Genomic DNA, 17668 nt, shown 5'->3' on the forward strand with positions numbered 1-17668 from the left:
ATATTCTCAGCTCCAGAACTACATTGATCCTTTTCAGAAGGAAACCATTAACTGCTACTGCTCTGCGTAAAAATTCCAACAGCTTCCAATGACTCGAAGTAAGAAGTTCTTATCCTTGCCATGGTCTTCAATGATCTGTGATTGGTGCACCACGACCTTCACGCCAGCCACGCCTGCTGGCCTCTTTGCCATATCTCGAACAAACGAAGCACGCTCTTCTCTTCTTGAACTTGCTCTCTGCTCTGCTTGGAATGCCCTTCTATTTTTAAGGTCTATTCTTTCACTCTCTTAAAGTTTCTGCTGAAATAGCATGTTATCAAAGACATTTTCCCTAACTACACTTTGTAAATTTTCGCCTCCCTCTATTTTACTCTACTTTATTTTTAAAAAATAAGTCTTATTCACAGTCTGATGTATATCCATATATTCGATGTTTCTCTTTCCCTATTAGTTGAGAGCAGGTACTTCATCTGAGTGGCTTACTGCTTTGTTCCATTATCACAGTGCCTGGTTAAATATTTGAAAAATGAATGTGACAAAGCTGCTATGCACTGTTGTATTTTAAATACCATGCATTTTTACTTAGCATTCGTGAATGAAGTCCATTATTATTGTACCTGATGTTCTGCCTTTAAGATCTAAAAGTTATTTCTAATTAGAAATACATAAGAAAGAAAATGATTCCCAGATATTTCAGTAGATCAAGCAAATGGGGAAAGTATGGTTGTTTTAAAGAAAAGTATGGTTTTTTTTTCTCCTGTGGAGAATAAAGCTTTATGAATTACAAATTATTAGAGCTTAAGACATGATACCACTTTACAAATAATAAGATCTTGGGAAAATTAATGAACATTGTCTGTCAAAAATCATCTTTTCTAAAACATTTTTAACATAAAATAATAATTAAATGGTAAGTTATTCAGAGTAATGACCATGCATTTTGATCAAAGTCAGCCAGGTACATTATTGGCACTAAAAACTTTTTCCAATGCATGAATAAATGGAGCAAAGACATTCCTAGCTGTTGAGTTTAAGCTGTTTTTCCATTTGGCTATGAACAATAAATATATATAGATGTAGCCTGAAGAAAAAGTATTTTGAATAGATCTTTAAGATATAACTAGATAGCCTACTGTATCAATACTGATTCTAGCACACATGCACACACACCCCACAGTCTGTATTTCATTCTATAGAATGATTTAGGATAGCACTGGAATTCTGTAATCCTCTTAAAAGGTTCTTTGGAAACCACATGATCTGAAAATGGTTTATTTAAAAGTACTGGCTGCTAGAACATTTTACCTGTGTTTCAGGAATAATGGGACTGTCTTCAGGAGAAGATCTGAAGAAGGTGGATAAAGGCGATGACACAATGATAGGATTTGGCCTCACAAATCCACTCAGATCACAGCTGGGAATGTCATTCTCTTCTTTCTTCATGACTAGGGTATCCATCACATAAAAGACATTCCAGGGAATCCACACAGTGTGATACTGGGTGAGGAATGGGGATCGTTCAAATACCAAAGTCAGAGAAGCCCCACCATTTGCCACCAAGTCAAACCTAAGAGAAACAAGATATACTTGGTGAATTGTCTGGATCCCATAGAACTCCCGAATTAACTTAACCTCCTTAAATTAATATGCTTTACAAAGAAAATCAACTTTTTCTCCCAACTTTTATATGAAGTAGTTTCAGATCTACAGGAATATTAAAAGAATTACCCAATGAACACCCATATACACTTTACTTACATTTATCAATTTATTAACATTTTCCCAATTTGCCTTCTTATTATCTACCTACCTACTTTTTTAGAACCATTTGAGCTTAAGTTGTAGATATTATGAAACGCCATCCCTTAATATTTCAACAAGGATCTTCTAAGACAAAGAACATTCTCCTACAAAACCGCGACACTATTATCACGCCTTAGAAAATGAAATAAACTTTTAAAGAACTACATGAATAAATTTCCGCCACATGTATTGTCGCAGATTTCTAGAGTCTACAGGTTGTTATAGTTCTATATTACAAGGGGCAATAAAACATACTGGGTGATATAAGCATGTCTAGTTCTTAAACTTAAAATACTTTAAACCGAGACAGTGTCCTGGGACTCACATTCCATCCTGGCGGGTAATAGTATATCCATATTCCGGGTAATGGAAAAATGAGACATTTACTCCAATAAGTGGAGTTCCATCAGCCGTTAGTACTTGGCCTCTGATGACGGATGCAAGGCTGTGGGAAAAGTAGAAGAATTAGAACGAACATTTGTCTTCTCAGGCCAACATTATCATGATTTAGAGATAATTCAACCTTGGGATAAAATAACAGTATCATACGCAATCATTATTCACAAAAACCAGACCTGAAATATTCCCAAGACAATGTTTCTTTTAATTCAGTGCAATTCACATTCTCTAAATGCCTAGTGTTTACCCTGGGTTTTAAATTGTTGCAATCTGGTTTTTCGAGAGTTATCCAAACCAATAATTTAGAGATGAATTTTTAAAATTATAAACTGCTTTTTTCCATAAGTCATATGTCTGGTGCTTACATGAAGAAAAGTATACTTTCCAATTAATTCTGAGGCAATCCGTAAATCTGTAGGGACCAAGAAGTATAAGATTTAAGGGGGCAATCAGGAACATTTGTGCAACAACTTTTAATCAACTGCTGGGTCTAACTGCATTAATGCTGTGAAATTACTGCAGACCCAGGAGTTCTAGCGTAAATCATCTTCTTTGCTCAGTGAGACACAAGACACCTGCTTTCACTTACTGGTTTATTTTCAGGTCATTACTGCTCTGTAAAGCACCAGTCAAACAGCTTATGCAATCTTACTGCCATGCCGTTAGCAGTTCCATTACATTAATTCATAATTTATATTATTTAGTGAGCTCAGCTAAAAAAAAGTACACTTCTGTTTTGCCTTTTGGGGTCTTTTCATTGCTTCTTTTGAAACACTTCCAACTGTGCTAACTAGTTAAATGAAGATTTACTGACTCCTTAATGGGATGTCCTGTTATGTCGCAGGTACTGAAATTGACAAAGTATGTGAACTGTGTCAAAAATGCTTGAAATGAGAAGTTTGGTGAAGAATTTGCAGAAAGAGGGAAAACTGCATTAAGAAAAAGCACTTTGCTCAAATTCACAGTCATCAGCATTCTATGTAAAGTGTACGTAACTGTTGGTATCACTAAGAATCTATATAAGAAAAAGATGCATTAACCTCTTATTGAAAGGACTTTCTCCAGGTATAACGTGGGTGCTCTCAGATCCTATAAGAAAATTGATTCGATCATAGAAGGATTTGGCAGCTTGCTGAGACGGTGATTGTAAGCTTTGGCTAATGATGTCCTGAGGGTCAGGCAATCCACGGCAGTAGGGCTGATTTTGGCAAGAACTCTGTAAACAGCAATCAGGATCCATGCAGTCAACGAGTCCATCTGTAGAGAGAAATGTAAACCAGTAAGAGAATTCCCTTTTCTATGCCATGATGCGGAATGTGTTTTGTTTGTTGGTTGTTTTTTTTTCATATAGAATGATCTGTCTCCCCAGCCCGCCCCCCTGCCCCTATCTGAGAGTAATTCCTATGAGTTATACATTTTGGAAAGAGATAAAAAATACAAACAAAATACTTGCAGCTGCTTTTATATAGAGTAAATGTTAGGACTGGAGATGGCTGAAAAGAATCAGAGAATGTTGATTCCGAGTAATAAATAAAAAATTACTGATCAGAACAGTTTATTCATAGGGTGAAGTAATATGGATTAGTTTTAAGTAATAATTACTCAAGACTTCTATATTTTAGAGAAAAGGCACTAGAAGTTAACATGGGAAGTGTACACGGTAAATGGATAGGGAACGTCATGGGGTGAAGTTCTAAAATTTGGGAAAGGGTCAGAAAATAACAGTCTGTGAAATGAAGCAAGTGCAAATAAACACAAAACGGGTGAGTTTAGCTGACCACCTTTTAAGGAAATCACTCTCCGAGGAAGGTAAAAGTGTGTTCCAAATAAAAGTAAGGCATTTCTCAAATTTTAAACAGGAGCCTTAGCCCCTAGTGTGCCTCCCTAAGATGGAGGCATTAATTTAAAAGGTGGCAAATGTAAGTAAGCCATAGTAAGACACCTATCACAAAAAATTGGCCTACAGTGTTGGTGACATAAAAAGAGTAATGGCTAGACTTTGCCAGCGCCTTCTCCAGGAACATAAAGGAAGCCACATTCAATGGCCCATGTAAGTATCTTGTTTAAAATATGTAAAGCAACCCATTAGTGGATGACAGTGTAAGGTTATGATGGTTTGAGGACATTTAAAGTCCTTTATCACTGACCAGTTGATACATGAATTTTCATCTGCTTGCCAATTACATTTCTCAGTATAGATTAATAAAAACGTTGGTTTCTGAGGACTTTAATCACTTTTGGGAGAAATGACAAAATAGTTTTAAAATCGCCAAACCTAAGTATCAGGTTTTAGTGTAACCTTATTATGGCAAACTCAGCTAAAAACATCTACCTGACCAATATATTTGATTTACACAAGTGTTTTTAAATAACTTCTAATTTTTAAAAACTACACTAGCTATTTTCTTTTTTCTTTTTGCTTTAGGCTATTCTTATTAATAGAATATAAGCACGATTGTCTCTTCATTATCTGACAGCAAATTAAGACAAAAGAAAATAGACTAAATTGAATTAGAAGCAGGTCAACAACAACACAGGTGAGGTGAGAAACAGAGACGAGGGGTCCTGGCTCAGCGTCCGTAAGTAGTTTTGCCCACCCGAAGAAAAATGTAGTGAACACTTTTGATTTCTCCCAAAATCTATCTCTCCTTTATTGGGCAACAGCTCTAAGTTCTCATTTGAGTGTCCACAGCTTTCTAGCTCTCAGTCCAGGTATAGATTTTCCTTTCATGTTTGGTTCAGAAATGTACATGGGACCTAACTTGACTAACCAGAGTGAATTTCAGGCGCTCTCTGAAAAGAGCTCCCCGCCTCCCTAGCTTGGCGGGAGTCTGGGTTGCTGCAACCAGGTTGCTGCTGCTGTGGGAGAACCTGACTAGGGATGGAGTCATCCCAGAGGAAGCAGAGTCAAGAGCTAGAGATTAAAAACAACAGTCATAGTGACATCTTCGGGTTTTTGCATGAAGCTGCCCTTGACTGTCCTGGGCCTTTCAGTTCTAGAAGTAAAAGTGCTGCCTTCTTCCTTACACTAATTTGGGTGCGGTTTTCTGTCACTTGAAACTGAAAGAGACTCAGTTCACCTACAGAGAGTAACTAAAAAAGAATCTTCTTACTATTTTTCTTGCAGTTGAAAGAAAAGGTTAATAAATGAAACTTGAATTAAATTTATATGTTGGACTCTTTTTACATTAATATTTTAATTATTTTTGTTACCACAATTTCTATACACATGAAAATGTATGAGTCAGACTTTCTGCTAGGCAGATTTATTACATATTGTTTCCTTATGATAGTTAGATTTTCATATATATGTCTGTTATACTTTCAAAAAATGTGTTGTTAATTGTTTGAAACTGTATATTATTCCTTTGACAAAAATTTAAAATCATGTTTTAAGAAAATCAAATGAAACTGAGCTTTGAAATTTCACGTGACTTTATCAAAGTATTACTTTCTTAGCCAAAAGGCCAAGGAGATGAAAAATGTCTAAATATTTCTCAATATTTCTAGTGAAAGAAAGATGAAACTATGCTATAGGCTTATTTTTCATGAGGCTATATTATAATAATGCAATAGCGTATATATTTTTCTCCAACTTTCTGAAAAATAGAAGCACAGCTATTAAGACTCATTTTTAAAGTAGTAGACTATTGAATTATCGCCCCGATGTCATTTCTGGCTTTGAAAAAAAAAAAAATTAAAAAATAAAACCCTTTCAGTAACAATTCATGATTATATGTTGAAACTTTACGAGAAATCTTAATATGTGTTTTATGTTATATTTGAGATTTTTTACTTCATGAATTTAGAATGGGTTTACATGTGCTTGGGAGAGGAATCTAACACAAATATTTATATTCTTACATGTTTTCCCCTGATATTTATTCTTTTACATAAGTAGACACTATGCAGTAAAGAAAGTACTTCCAAATACTGTATTATGTTTTCTCTCCACTTATCTGGTAAATTAAGGGTTAAATGCTCCTTTACCAGCTTCTCACCCCCAGGATACTCCTACTGTTCTTCCTTTAGGCAGTATTTGGTACAGTTGCCAAAGAGGAATACTCGAATTTAGTCATTCATCTTTGTTAGTTTATAAAAAGAAAATGTACATCTGGCATGTAGTCTGCAGGTCATAAAACTGCATGAGATTGACACCTTCTGAACTAATCAGTTGGAAATGCATTTTTACAAGCCTCTCTGCTAACATCAATCAGAGAAAAAAAATCTCATTTTCAACAGCCAAGATGCAGGGACACACTGTTTGTTATTTTTCTGCAGAGTTTATCAGTAACTTGCCCAAGCAAGTGACGGATGGTTATGAATCTGGCTTCCTATAACTTGAGAAAACATTTTTCATTCTTTGTCTGTACTTATATGGCTAGGGCTATCTAGTAAGTTGATTACCCACTTGCCCATATGTATACTGTAGCAAAATTGTCTTTGTGGAATAGCTTCTCAAAATCATCGAGATTCCACTCTAGTTTCAGGAATATGAGGTCAGCTTAAATTTATATTGGCATAGAAGCCATATCTAATAAGATTAATTATAAAAAATCTCAAGAAAATCAAAAATATTCAAACACTGAATAATAATGTTAATTATCAATTAAGAGCCTTTCCTTAGTTTAAGCTTTGCAATGTAAGGTTCTTTGATATAACATAGATAATATAGTTTATGTTTTTACTCAATCCTTAATACCACTGCTACAGTTCTCATTTTTAAACATGTTCTCATCTTTCTTAGGCTTTCACTGGACTTTAACAGTGGTTGGCAAACTTATTTTGTAAAGGGCCAGATAATAAATTTTTAGGCTTTGTGGGCCATAGAGTCTCTGTTGCAACTGTTAGACTCTACCTTTATAGCATTAAAGCAGCCCAGCCCTAAATGATATGTAAATGAAAGGGTGTGAGTGTGTTCCAATAAAATTTTATTTACAAAACCACGTTTGGGCCCAAGGGTTATCACCCTCTGGTCTTGCTTTAAAGTTTCCACCCTGCTCTACTTTCTTGTGTTCTTTATATCGTTCTTGGTATTTTTTTTTTTTTCTGGCAAATTTAAACAAGGCACATTTTGCCAGATTATTAAAACTCCCGAGTCCAAGTTTTTTCCTAGGTTAATCCTCCAGGCTGGCTTTGATCTGCTTGTCAAAACTCTTACTTCTTTCTTTCACACAGCTATGGATACTTGAATTTGTTTTTCAAACCTTGATTTATGGACTAGATAAAAAGTCATAAATTTCCTTTTAGTGCATTTTCTTTTTTACTCAAAAGATAATTAATTCCCACCCCCCCCCCCTTCCCTAAAGTATTTGGAAGGCCCTCTCTCCATTCCAAGCTAGAAGTAGAGGTAGAAATTCTGATGTAATGTTTTATCTGTGGACTTCAAAATCCTAAAGTATACAGGCATACCTTTCCTTCCTCTTTTAAGTTATCATTCTGTAATGTGCTTGAAATTAATTTATTATTGAGATCATGTTTGGTTTTCTGTATCTTCTTGCTTTGTCTCTACCAGCTTTCTTGATGGCTTTAGTCTCTACGTTCACATCTAGTGATTGCAGGGTGACCATTCTCCTGAACTCCAAATCCACAAACTGCCCTCTAGATATTTCCACTCAGATGCCACACAGGCAACAAATACTTAACGTGTTTAAAATACAACATATGCAATCTTCTCTAAACACGCTGCTGCTTCTATACTGCCTATATCGATGAATGGTTCCACCATCCGCCCCACCAGGTTTTCGAAGCAGAAACCTGCTATCGTCCTTTCCTCCTCTTCTCCCTTCCTTTTTCTCTGCGCCTAATCAATTACGAGTTCCTTCTTTTCTTCACCCCAGATATCTCTTGAATCAGTCTATTTCTCTTCATTTCACTGAAACTCTGCATCAGGCCAACATGGTCACCTCTTGACAAAATCTCAGCAATAGCTTGGTTTCCTAAGTTCTAATTTTGTCCCAACTAGTCATTCTCTACATTTTAGTCAGAGTAATCTTTGCATAAATCAAATTTGATTACTATTTCATTTCTTTAACTAAAATACTTCCTTTACTTGATCCTTGCTGCCTTCCAAGTAGTTGGAACTCCTTAATGTGCCTAATGAGACCTTTTGTGATTATCATTTCCTCTGCCTGGAGACCTCTAACCCCCTCTTACTCCCCATACCACCCCCGCTCCCTTTCACAATCGGCTCAGGCAATGGTCTCACGAAGATGAGGGATCATTTAGTTTATTGTTGTATCTCCAGCAACTAGTGTACTTCTTGGTACCAAGTTGACATACAATATAGTTGTTGAGTGAAAAAAAAGAATGCATTCAGCTCCTAGGGACTGTGAGATTTAAACAGGTCAAAATAAAAAGCATATTAGAGACACCTACTGGCTTTCTTTCCTACCCTTTTCCTACCCTTAGATAATATGTGATTCCTTGGATTCTTCTTTCTTTTTTACTCCAATAGATATTTTAAAATGTTCTTGATTAACTAGACATTAAGCAATCCACAAAATTATAAAAAAGTATTAGAAGAAATTATATGAGATTCTATGTATAATCTTACAAAAGGAAAGGCTCTACTTATTTATCAAGACTCAGAATTCATTAATGAAACATTATGAACATTTATCTCATATCAACTGAGAATCTCTGTATGACAAAAGACAACGTAAATAAACTTAAAAGATAAGTAAAAATTTGGGGTAAAACATCTGCAGCACACCTAATAAAGAATAAGTGGAATAAACAATGAAATCCTAAAAATTAAAAAGGAAAAGGCAAGCAACTCAACTGGAAGAAATAGGCAAGAGAAATACAAACAAGCAGTTACCAAAATAAGAAATAGAAATGGTCAAGAAACATATATAAAGATCATCGATCTAACTAGTAATTAGGGAAATGCAAATTAAAACAATAAAAATGGAGTCGTTTTCAGTTGTCAGACAAAATTCATATTTTTCATTTTGTTGGACAATTTTGTTTATGTACAATGATTATGTACAGACTATGAACAGAGGGAAATAAACACTCATACTGATGAAGTGTAGAGTGTAAAACCTACTTACAAGGCAAGTTGGCAGTAACTATCAAAATTAAAAATTAAAGTACCCCTTAACTCAGCAATTTCACTTCTAAAAATCCATCCAGAAGAGATATTTGTACATTTGCACAAAAATTTATATGCAGATATACATATACACAGACACAGATTCACTACAGATTTGTCTTCATACTAAGAGCAAAAAAATAAAAAAAAAACCAACTAAGTTGTTATTAATGTAGTAGTGGTAAAATTAATTAGTACAGCCGTGTTTCTATTATAAAGAACACGATAGACCTGTATGTATTGGAATGAAAAAAATCTCTAAGATACTCTCTGGCAGAATCAAATTTAGATCAGTACCTATCCCATTTAAATTTAAAAACATAAATGTGCATATAAATCCATTGAAAGAGTAGAAGTATGCTTACCAAGTTGCTGACAGTGGTTAACTCATGACAATGAGAAAGTAAAATCTGTGTATTATGGCTAGTAACAACCCTTACCACCAACTCAGAGGCTCTTACCATAGAACTACATGTAACAAGGAGACCAGTGTCTAAAGAGGTGATCTGCAAGGCCCATTTCTACATATGAAGCTTGGTTTATTTTTAGTCCTAGCCTGTGTGGCTCTGATTTTGCACCACTTCTAAAACTCATTCGAAAAAGTGCTAAAATCCCACGTTCCTTGTGTACTATTGGGAAGCTCATGGGGTCCTTTGTCTCTGAGAGCACAAGCTGGATTTCTTTTTCCTAGAATGGAACTGACTATGTTCTAAAAATTCTGTGAATAGCAAAAGGCTTCAGACTAACCTGACCCTCCTTCCTGAAGTCGGATCCAGTAGGGTCTTTTAAAATCATAGTAATTCCTCCCACTCCCCAAATCATCTCTACCAGCAAAATACATTTTGATGCTCTGCGACTCTGAGTGCTGCTTTAGGTTCTGATATCTGAATTCTTTTGGGGAAGTACATATGGTCTCTTGTAATTTTCCCTTCCTCTCTTCCTCTCTCCTTTCCTCCCTCACTCCCTTCCTTCTTTTCTCCCTCCTTCTCCTTCTTCCTTCCTAATAATTTTCCCTCTCTCTTCCCAGTTCTGTTACTCTCATTTTATTTATTGAATTTTTATTTTTAAATCTGTTTTTTGGAGAACATAGTAGTCTCATTCTCCTTCTAGAACTTAAAAAAAAATCTATTTTCAAATATGTCCTTATTTTCACTTTGTAGTCTCCAAACTTAGATGGCTTCTACATTCATCCTACTCATTCTGATACTTACACTACAATTTCATTCATTTTTCTTGTTCCTCCGTTTTATCTCTTGTGCACTCTTACTCTTTCTTGCAGTTCGAACCTTCCATTTGCATATTCTCTCATTACTGTTTCTATCATTCTAATTTCCGAATAACCTCAACTGAATTGTGCTTCCTTCTCTACCTCTACTATCATCGCCTCCAAAGACTTCTGAAAAAGCCTGTTTTAGGTACATCTTCTTGACATAGCCCCACAAAGTCATAAGTCTGAAGGACCAACAATAACTCTATCTACTTACAAGTACGATATAGCATTCCTGGCAGGATTTATATTTTGGGATTCCATTATTCTTGCACAAAGTCTGGTATAAGGCTTTAATCAGTCTTGTGCCCTCAACGATCTAATCTTCAGGAAAGGCCTTGAGTGCTATGCCTCAGGCAGTCACCCACAAGGGGGCTATTCCTGGAGGACCAGTCAGGGAAGCAAGATGTCAAAGGGAATTTCGACTAGATCTCTCTAATGAGAAGAAAGATGGGAACATGGTAACAACTGCCAGAGATAATGTATTTTGGAGAAATCATCTTGTTAATAAGTATGTCAAGTTTCTATAAAAATAGTCTCTGGCAAGCTGTTGCATTTTGACACTTGCATAGTGGGACCACCATATGGGAAGCTATTTAAAGTCGAGAAACCCCTGTTGAATGAGATTCTTATCAGGCAGGCTAGGTACAAGCAATGATACATATAAAACTATAGAGAGAGAAGTGGATGGCTGACTTGCCACTCCGGGGCATGGAAAGCACCTCAGAGGTTATGTACTGGTTTTCTGGTTCTCAAGTGAGAAGGCTGTAATTCTGGGAAAAGGGAAGAGATAAGAGAATAGAAGATTTCACCTGAAAGTAATAAAGCCATATGAAATAATTATTCAAGTATACCGTCTGGTTTTACTAATACTAAATGCTATGGGCGGCTATTGATATTCCTATAGTAAAATCTGTTTTTCTGCCTACCCAGCATCCATACCACTTTCTTCTGGTGACAGAACTCCAGTTTTCCTTTGGGTAGGTGACCTAATTCAGATTGATGAGAGTCAGCCCCAGGTCTAGACCTCAGGCAACCACAGAAAAAAATGTCTTCCTCATACTGGAGTTGTTTCGCTGGAGGAAAGTAAACTTAGGGCTGGTCCTGGTCATTTTAGGAGAGAGACGGAGAATGGTGGCAACACAGAACAAAGCAGAGTTGACAAATGAATTCACCCAGATTTCTGCTATCATTGTTTGAAAACCAAGATGGGATGATCTCTGAAATTTTCAGTTATATAAGCTAATAATTTATTTTTTTAGAGCTTAAGATGATCTGAGTGGAGTTTTGCAACCAAAGACTCTTTCCTGGTGAAAATAACAAAGAGAACCTTTGAGAATAGAAAAAATGTCCTTGTCGAGGAGAAGTGAAAGCCTCTGAGTGGGCCGAGACAGACCGGGCCTCCGTTCTGACGGCTGTGACCAAACGAGGTACAAAAGAACTAAAGAGTCTGTGGCACAGGGTCACTGTCTTAAACCTCACTCCAATCACACAGGGGACCAGTTCCCATCTCTTCACCTGTCTTTCCTCTGATCTTGGTGCTTCGTTCACCATCAGAGTAAGTTCTGGGATCTGAACAAGAAATGGCTCAATCTAGAGGGAGGCTGACTTTGTAGGTGAAAATGGAGCTGAAGACGAAATATTTATAAGCCAGTTCTAGGGATGTACTGTTGATCATTTGCTCTGAAAACTGTCTCGATATGACAGGATATCTTGTAGTCCTTCCCAAAGTGTCTACATGCCCATTGGGAGATGTTATCTGCAATTATCTGGTCCAGTGACCATTTGTTTCTGACTTCCAATGTGTGATTTAAAAATCTACTATTCCATTGCCTGCCTTTGTCCAAATAAGTGGCTCCGACAGCCTCTGTCTGTTACCTGGGGCTAGGTTTGAAGTGGATGGGGGAGGCACCTTGTTGAGCCCATATAGAGTAGAGGTCATTGTCAGGGCCTTTATTGGAGGGGAAAGCTCTCCTTTAGTTCTGAAAAGCTAGAGTGATCCTGCATACACAGCAGCTATTTATTTGAGCCCTTAAGAAACAAGGCCCAGCTGGACAAGAGGTTTACTTCTTAGGACTGTGTAAGTGTTAAGAGAGTGGCTAAAGTAAGTTCCTTCGATCTACTTTACTGTTTCTCCTATTCCATATAAAGAATTCCCTTCTAAGGCTGCATTTCAGGGACACAAAGGGGAGGCAGGAATCTATGAGCAAAGAGGAACACCTAGTTAGCAAAATCCAGATTTTGAGGATCTTTAGGCTTAGACAGTGGAAACGGCGGGGGTGAAGGGTGGGGAGGGTAGAAACTGGATTTGGTAAAGGAAAGCATGTTTTATAGGGGAAGAAAGATGCTTGGTCTAGGAAAAAATATTTAACTATTTCTCCATATGTAACCGTTCTTTCTAAAAACTTTTTATATATCTTATTCAGTTCTGGGAATAGTAAGCAATTTCCTTTTTTTTTTTTGTTTTTTGTTTTGTCCAAAGATTGTGTTCTACAAAGTTGCTCAGCCTAGATTAGTAGCTATTTATTTATATGGCACATGTTTAATTTGAGATTAGGGCCAAATCAACCTTTTAATCCTCTCTTCCTCCTCAGTTACTTAATGTGTTAAATCAAATTACTTAGCTACTTTCTGGCAATTTCACCATTTTCACACCAAACTTAATTTAGACAATGGATCTATAATGGTACAGTTACCATATGTCACAGTATTTCAGGTATTGTCCTTGTATTAAACATTCTGTTCTATTGCCCTCATGTAAAGAGAATGATGTCCTTAGTTGCCAGATTATGAGTCTTGATTTGGGGTTCGATGTGGCAAACATCGTCTCTGTACACGTAGCCCACACCTAAGTTCAAAGAAGTCCCCTGATTCGGGTTATAAGGCACCTAGGTTACAATTCCAGGGTACAGCGAAGATGGCACTGAGATTCCTTCTTAGAAGATCTACAAAATTCAGTTAGGGACAGGAATACAAATTATATGAGATAAGCAGAGAAACCACAGAAGGTCTTCTATCGGCTCAGATTTCCCCTCGGAGAGGAACGCCTAGAGATAGTGCAGTTCCATGCTAATAAGAATAAACAAAAGGGGAAGGAGGCCAATTCACAGCTGATAAATTTTGAGGAAAGGGAAAAATCTCCTTAGCTGACAACAATACTGAAGAGTTGATTAGTTTCTAAATTACTCCACAGCATCTCCGCAGACCGGGCCCTGCAGTTTGCTTCCCTCTGAGAGCTTGTAACCTACTCACTGTAATCCCCTTTTAGAAGACAAACTCTGAAATCTGTGCTCTGGGAGGAAGCAACGCTCTCCTTTCCCCCTCGGCAACAAGAAACAATGGGGCAGGGGCTTCTGAGGGGACAGTAATGAGGAAAGCTGCCATCTGGGCTGAGGATGGATGCCGCCGTTTGTATACAGCGTGAGGTTACCAGGAGTGGGGACCACAAAGTACCATCAGGCAGGAAAAGCTGTGAGGGCTAAGCACCTCCTAAATCTACCAGGAGCACAACGGAAAGGAGGCTTTAGCTCAGAATTTGTGGCTTGAGTTTCTTAATAGTTCAGGTTCAAAGAAAATAGGGAAAATAGTGAACGCCTCTGCTTGAAACCAAAGTGGAGAATTGCAGCTTCTGCTCAGGAAGATGAGACACAAACAACATTTGGTTTGAGAATGACTCGGTTTAGGTGGCAAGTGTGAGTGTGCATGCACACGTGTATGCGTGTGTATGTGCATGCGTGTGTGTGCTGGGGGAATGGGAAGGTTGAGGACTGATTCTGGTCACTCTGCCTCCTAGAGAACAGCAATTAGGTCCACCCTATGTAGAAAGGAAAATGCTGTTCAACCTCTGACCACCTTCTATGAATTGCAAGTAGTCAAGTGACTGCTTTTGACAGCAAAAAAAAAAAAAAAAGGAAAATTGGATAATAATCACTGCTACATACAACAAACAATATGCCTGGAAATATGCTAAATACTGTCCACATATTCTCTCATTTAATCCTTTCAAAACCTCTCGTATTTCTACTTTACAGGTGAAGCAATTGAAGTTTGAAGAGATTGGTCACATAAGTACTAAGAGCTGGAGTGAAGGTCTGACTCCCAAACCTTACTCTGGACCAACATTCGACTGTCCATACGGACAGTCCCCAAAGAGCAGGGGGAATGAAGAAGGGGATAGGAAAACACATCCTTACCGCCAGAGCGAGTGACCACAGAGGCCCAGATGGGAGCTGAACCCTTTCTAAAAACAGTCCTAAAGGCATGCCAAACTGAGCAGCTCTCGGGTCAACTACTCCATCACTGGGGGAGTCACTGCCAACTCTCGCTCTCATCCTTTGAAATTAAAATACAGTAGCATGGAGGATGTGAATAATGGGGAAAATAATTATTTCTTAACTCAGGGCTTACACTGGGTGGAATATGACAATCTTTTTTTTTTTTAACAGGATGTAAAGTTAAGGATAAAAAGACACTGGAAGTACAGCTTCAAGGGGACCGTTTCTGTTACTGTTTTACTTTGTCATCCATTCCTTTCAACAGCAAAGCCTAGAAAATACCTTGCATCTTTTGAATTGTTTAGTTATTAAAATATACTGCTTTAGAGCTCCCGACTCACAGGGCCCTAAATACCGTGGCGAGGACAATCGTCACCTGGAGATTAGGAAAAGAAACAGAGGACAATGTACATTATACAGTAGCTTGTTTAACCTTTTTTTTCCCTGAATGATAATGATCTCACATTTGTTTCAGGGAAAATAGCAAAATCATTCTATCAAGCACTCATACATCTTTCAATCCATCAAACCTAACGGGATCGAATTCTTTCTTGGCAACAGACAACTCTTGTCCTCGCTGCACCGCGTGAACCTGCGTTCTGGCACGCACTCGTTCTCATGCTCGGCATTTCCTACCTCCTTCATTGTCCTTGCTATCTGTGCAGAGAGTCTCCATGGCCACATCGCATCCTGCTCCTCTCCACCCCGGCTGGCAAACACAATGCCAGCCGTTTTGGTCCAGCGTACATCTTCCATTGCTGTTGCATAGGCCAGGACAACCCTCTGTCGAAAGAAACAAAGAAGGAAAACAAGGGATTTGAGTGTTGAAAGTTTTCGTGCCTAAAATAAACAGATAAGGGACACTGAGTGGGAACAGGCCTTTATAAACAGCACAAATACTGTAATTGCACATGGATAGAAACAGCAACATTATCTAAGGAATCTAATTCTTACCCAAGTGGCATCTTTGATTGGCCTGACCCTTGAGACACCACTTACCTGCGCAGGACAGAAATATATGCAACAACCCACTAAATAGCTTCAGGCCAGACAAAATTAACTTAAATTTTTTTCTTTAGCAAAGCAACAAGGTTGATCGGTTGATTGTATGGTGTGAAAAATCACCTCAACAAGATAATTTCAGAATCCCTGGTATAGATTTTTAATCTGTTGTAATCATTACTGGCCACTCTTTAGGACATACCTTCTTAAAGCACCTTGTTGCTTTAAAAAATTCCCTCTATATTCAAAAGCATGAAAGTGGGTATGAGGATATGAATGATGTTAAAAACAGAACATTAATTTTATCTGGCCTCAGAGTTGCCGTATATTCATGTGAAATTACAGTGCATTAAATAATTGCACAAAGTATAGGCCAGCATCAATGACTATACTTTATGCCAAGAGTACATTCCTTGTCACAGAATAAGCAAAGCCCAGGAAATAGTGAAGCAGCTTAGCATCTATTCTAACAAACATTAGGATTCAGGCTGCATACGGATGGGACAGGACTGACAGGATTTCCAACTAAATGTAATAGCTGTGCATATTTGATTACTTAGGACGGACAAAATGAAATACCATAAGGACCACAATAAAACATTGATAGACTGAACAAAAACACGGTAGTGACGTGCTTCAAGACAGATAGCGAAGAGTGATATTTTGTGACAATCTCCCTAAGGCTTTTATGCTGTTACCTTTATATCCTATCTTGTCTGCTTTTATGGGCAAGGAGGGAAAATTTGGGAAACAATTAAAATAATTTAATATATCCAAAATCTATAATTGTTTCAGTCTAACATGACATTTAAAGAAAAAAAAAAACAATTTTTGCCACTTCTTACTGATGATATCTGGCATGCAGCCAACATGATCTGTTTATGAGGATGACACTTAGGTAGATTCTGGTGTTCTTGTCTATGAGTTTGATATGACACTGACAGAAACAAGAATATAAATGCTCTAAAACTGAAAGAATAATTGGCTATTAATCGGATCTCTTTGGACAGAATTATTTATAATTTGGTATAAAATGTATATTGGTAACAATAATGCTACAGCAACTGGGGTTTGTTATACAGCTTCTTATAATTAGAATGCTACTCTTGTTCTGGTGACAAAATTTAAGGGAACAATCTGTTTAAAGATGCTTATTTTAAGTCTGTATTAATAGAATTTTTCATATATTGGCTTCCCCTCCTCCACTGAGAAACTTGAAAATATCTCAAAGAGATGTTTTGTCTCTTAAGATTAGAGTTAACAGAAAGAAGAAAATTTTGACAGTCTCGTGTGGCAGGGTATAATAAAATTATACTTATGGATACCATCAGGTCAGAATGAGATTAATTTTGCTTCTTCTTTTCTTTCAGACAGTTTCTGTCTACATTTATAGATTATTCAATACATAAAAGGTGAATTTTCTTTATGGATATTTTTGTTTTGATTTGAATGAAAAAAGAAAGATTTAATTGCCCCACTGACAAAGAGGTGCAGCAGCTGACTGCGTGCACACACAAGTTATTATATGAAAGCCTGGATATTGCCATGAATATTTTCATATTCTAATGAAAAGCACAAACAAGGAATAGAAAATAGGTAATCTGAAGAGAAAGGGAAAGGGAATTTTCTGAAAAAAAAATTTTCATCTCTTTCTACAATAACTGAAGACATGAGGATCTGCTGTTTTCTGTTGAGTACTGTTATCATTTTTTTTATAGAATGCATAGTATTTTGTAGTATTTTAGAAAATAACAAAACAAATGATGATATTACATGTATTTTGAAACATTTAGGAAAAGCCAGTGAAGTTACTATATGAGGATA

The 17668-nt window shown here is 37.1% G+C and overlaps 1 protein-coding gene across 11 annotated transcripts in view; it reads right to left on the reverse strand.

Moving 5' to 3' along the window:
- The window catches only part of TENM3 (teneurin transmembrane protein 3), a 766204-nt gene that overhangs the window by 57366 nt on the left and 691170 nt on the right, over positions 1–17668 (reverse strand). For 7 of the 11 annotated variants that reach the window (XM_036228685.1, XM_036228686.1, XM_036228684.1 and 4 more), the window contains 5 exons: positions 16543–16563; positions 15479–15625; positions 3243–3459; positions 2129–2248; positions 1306–1567 (listed from right to left, as the gene is read on the reverse strand). In XM_036228685.1, the coding sequence (XP_036084578.1) occupies positions 1306–1567; positions 2129–2248; positions 3243–3459; positions 15479–15625; positions 16543–16563 (767 nt within the window). The remainder of the gene's footprint in view (positions 1–1305; positions 1568–2128; positions 2249–3242; positions 3460–15478; positions 15626–16542; positions 16564–17668) is intronic. The other 4 variants (XM_036228689.1, XM_036228687.1, XM_036228690.1 and 1 more) reach the window with 2 other exon arrangements.

This window comes from Rousettus aegyptiacus, unplaced genomic scaffold (genome assembly GCF_014176215.1).
Source record: "Rousettus aegyptiacus isolate mRouAeg1 unplaced genomic scaffold, mRouAeg1.p scaffold_m13_p_11, whole genome shotgun sequence".
Lineage (NCBI taxonomy): Eukaryota > Metazoa > Chordata > Mammalia > Chiroptera > Pteropodidae > Rousettus > Rousettus aegyptiacus.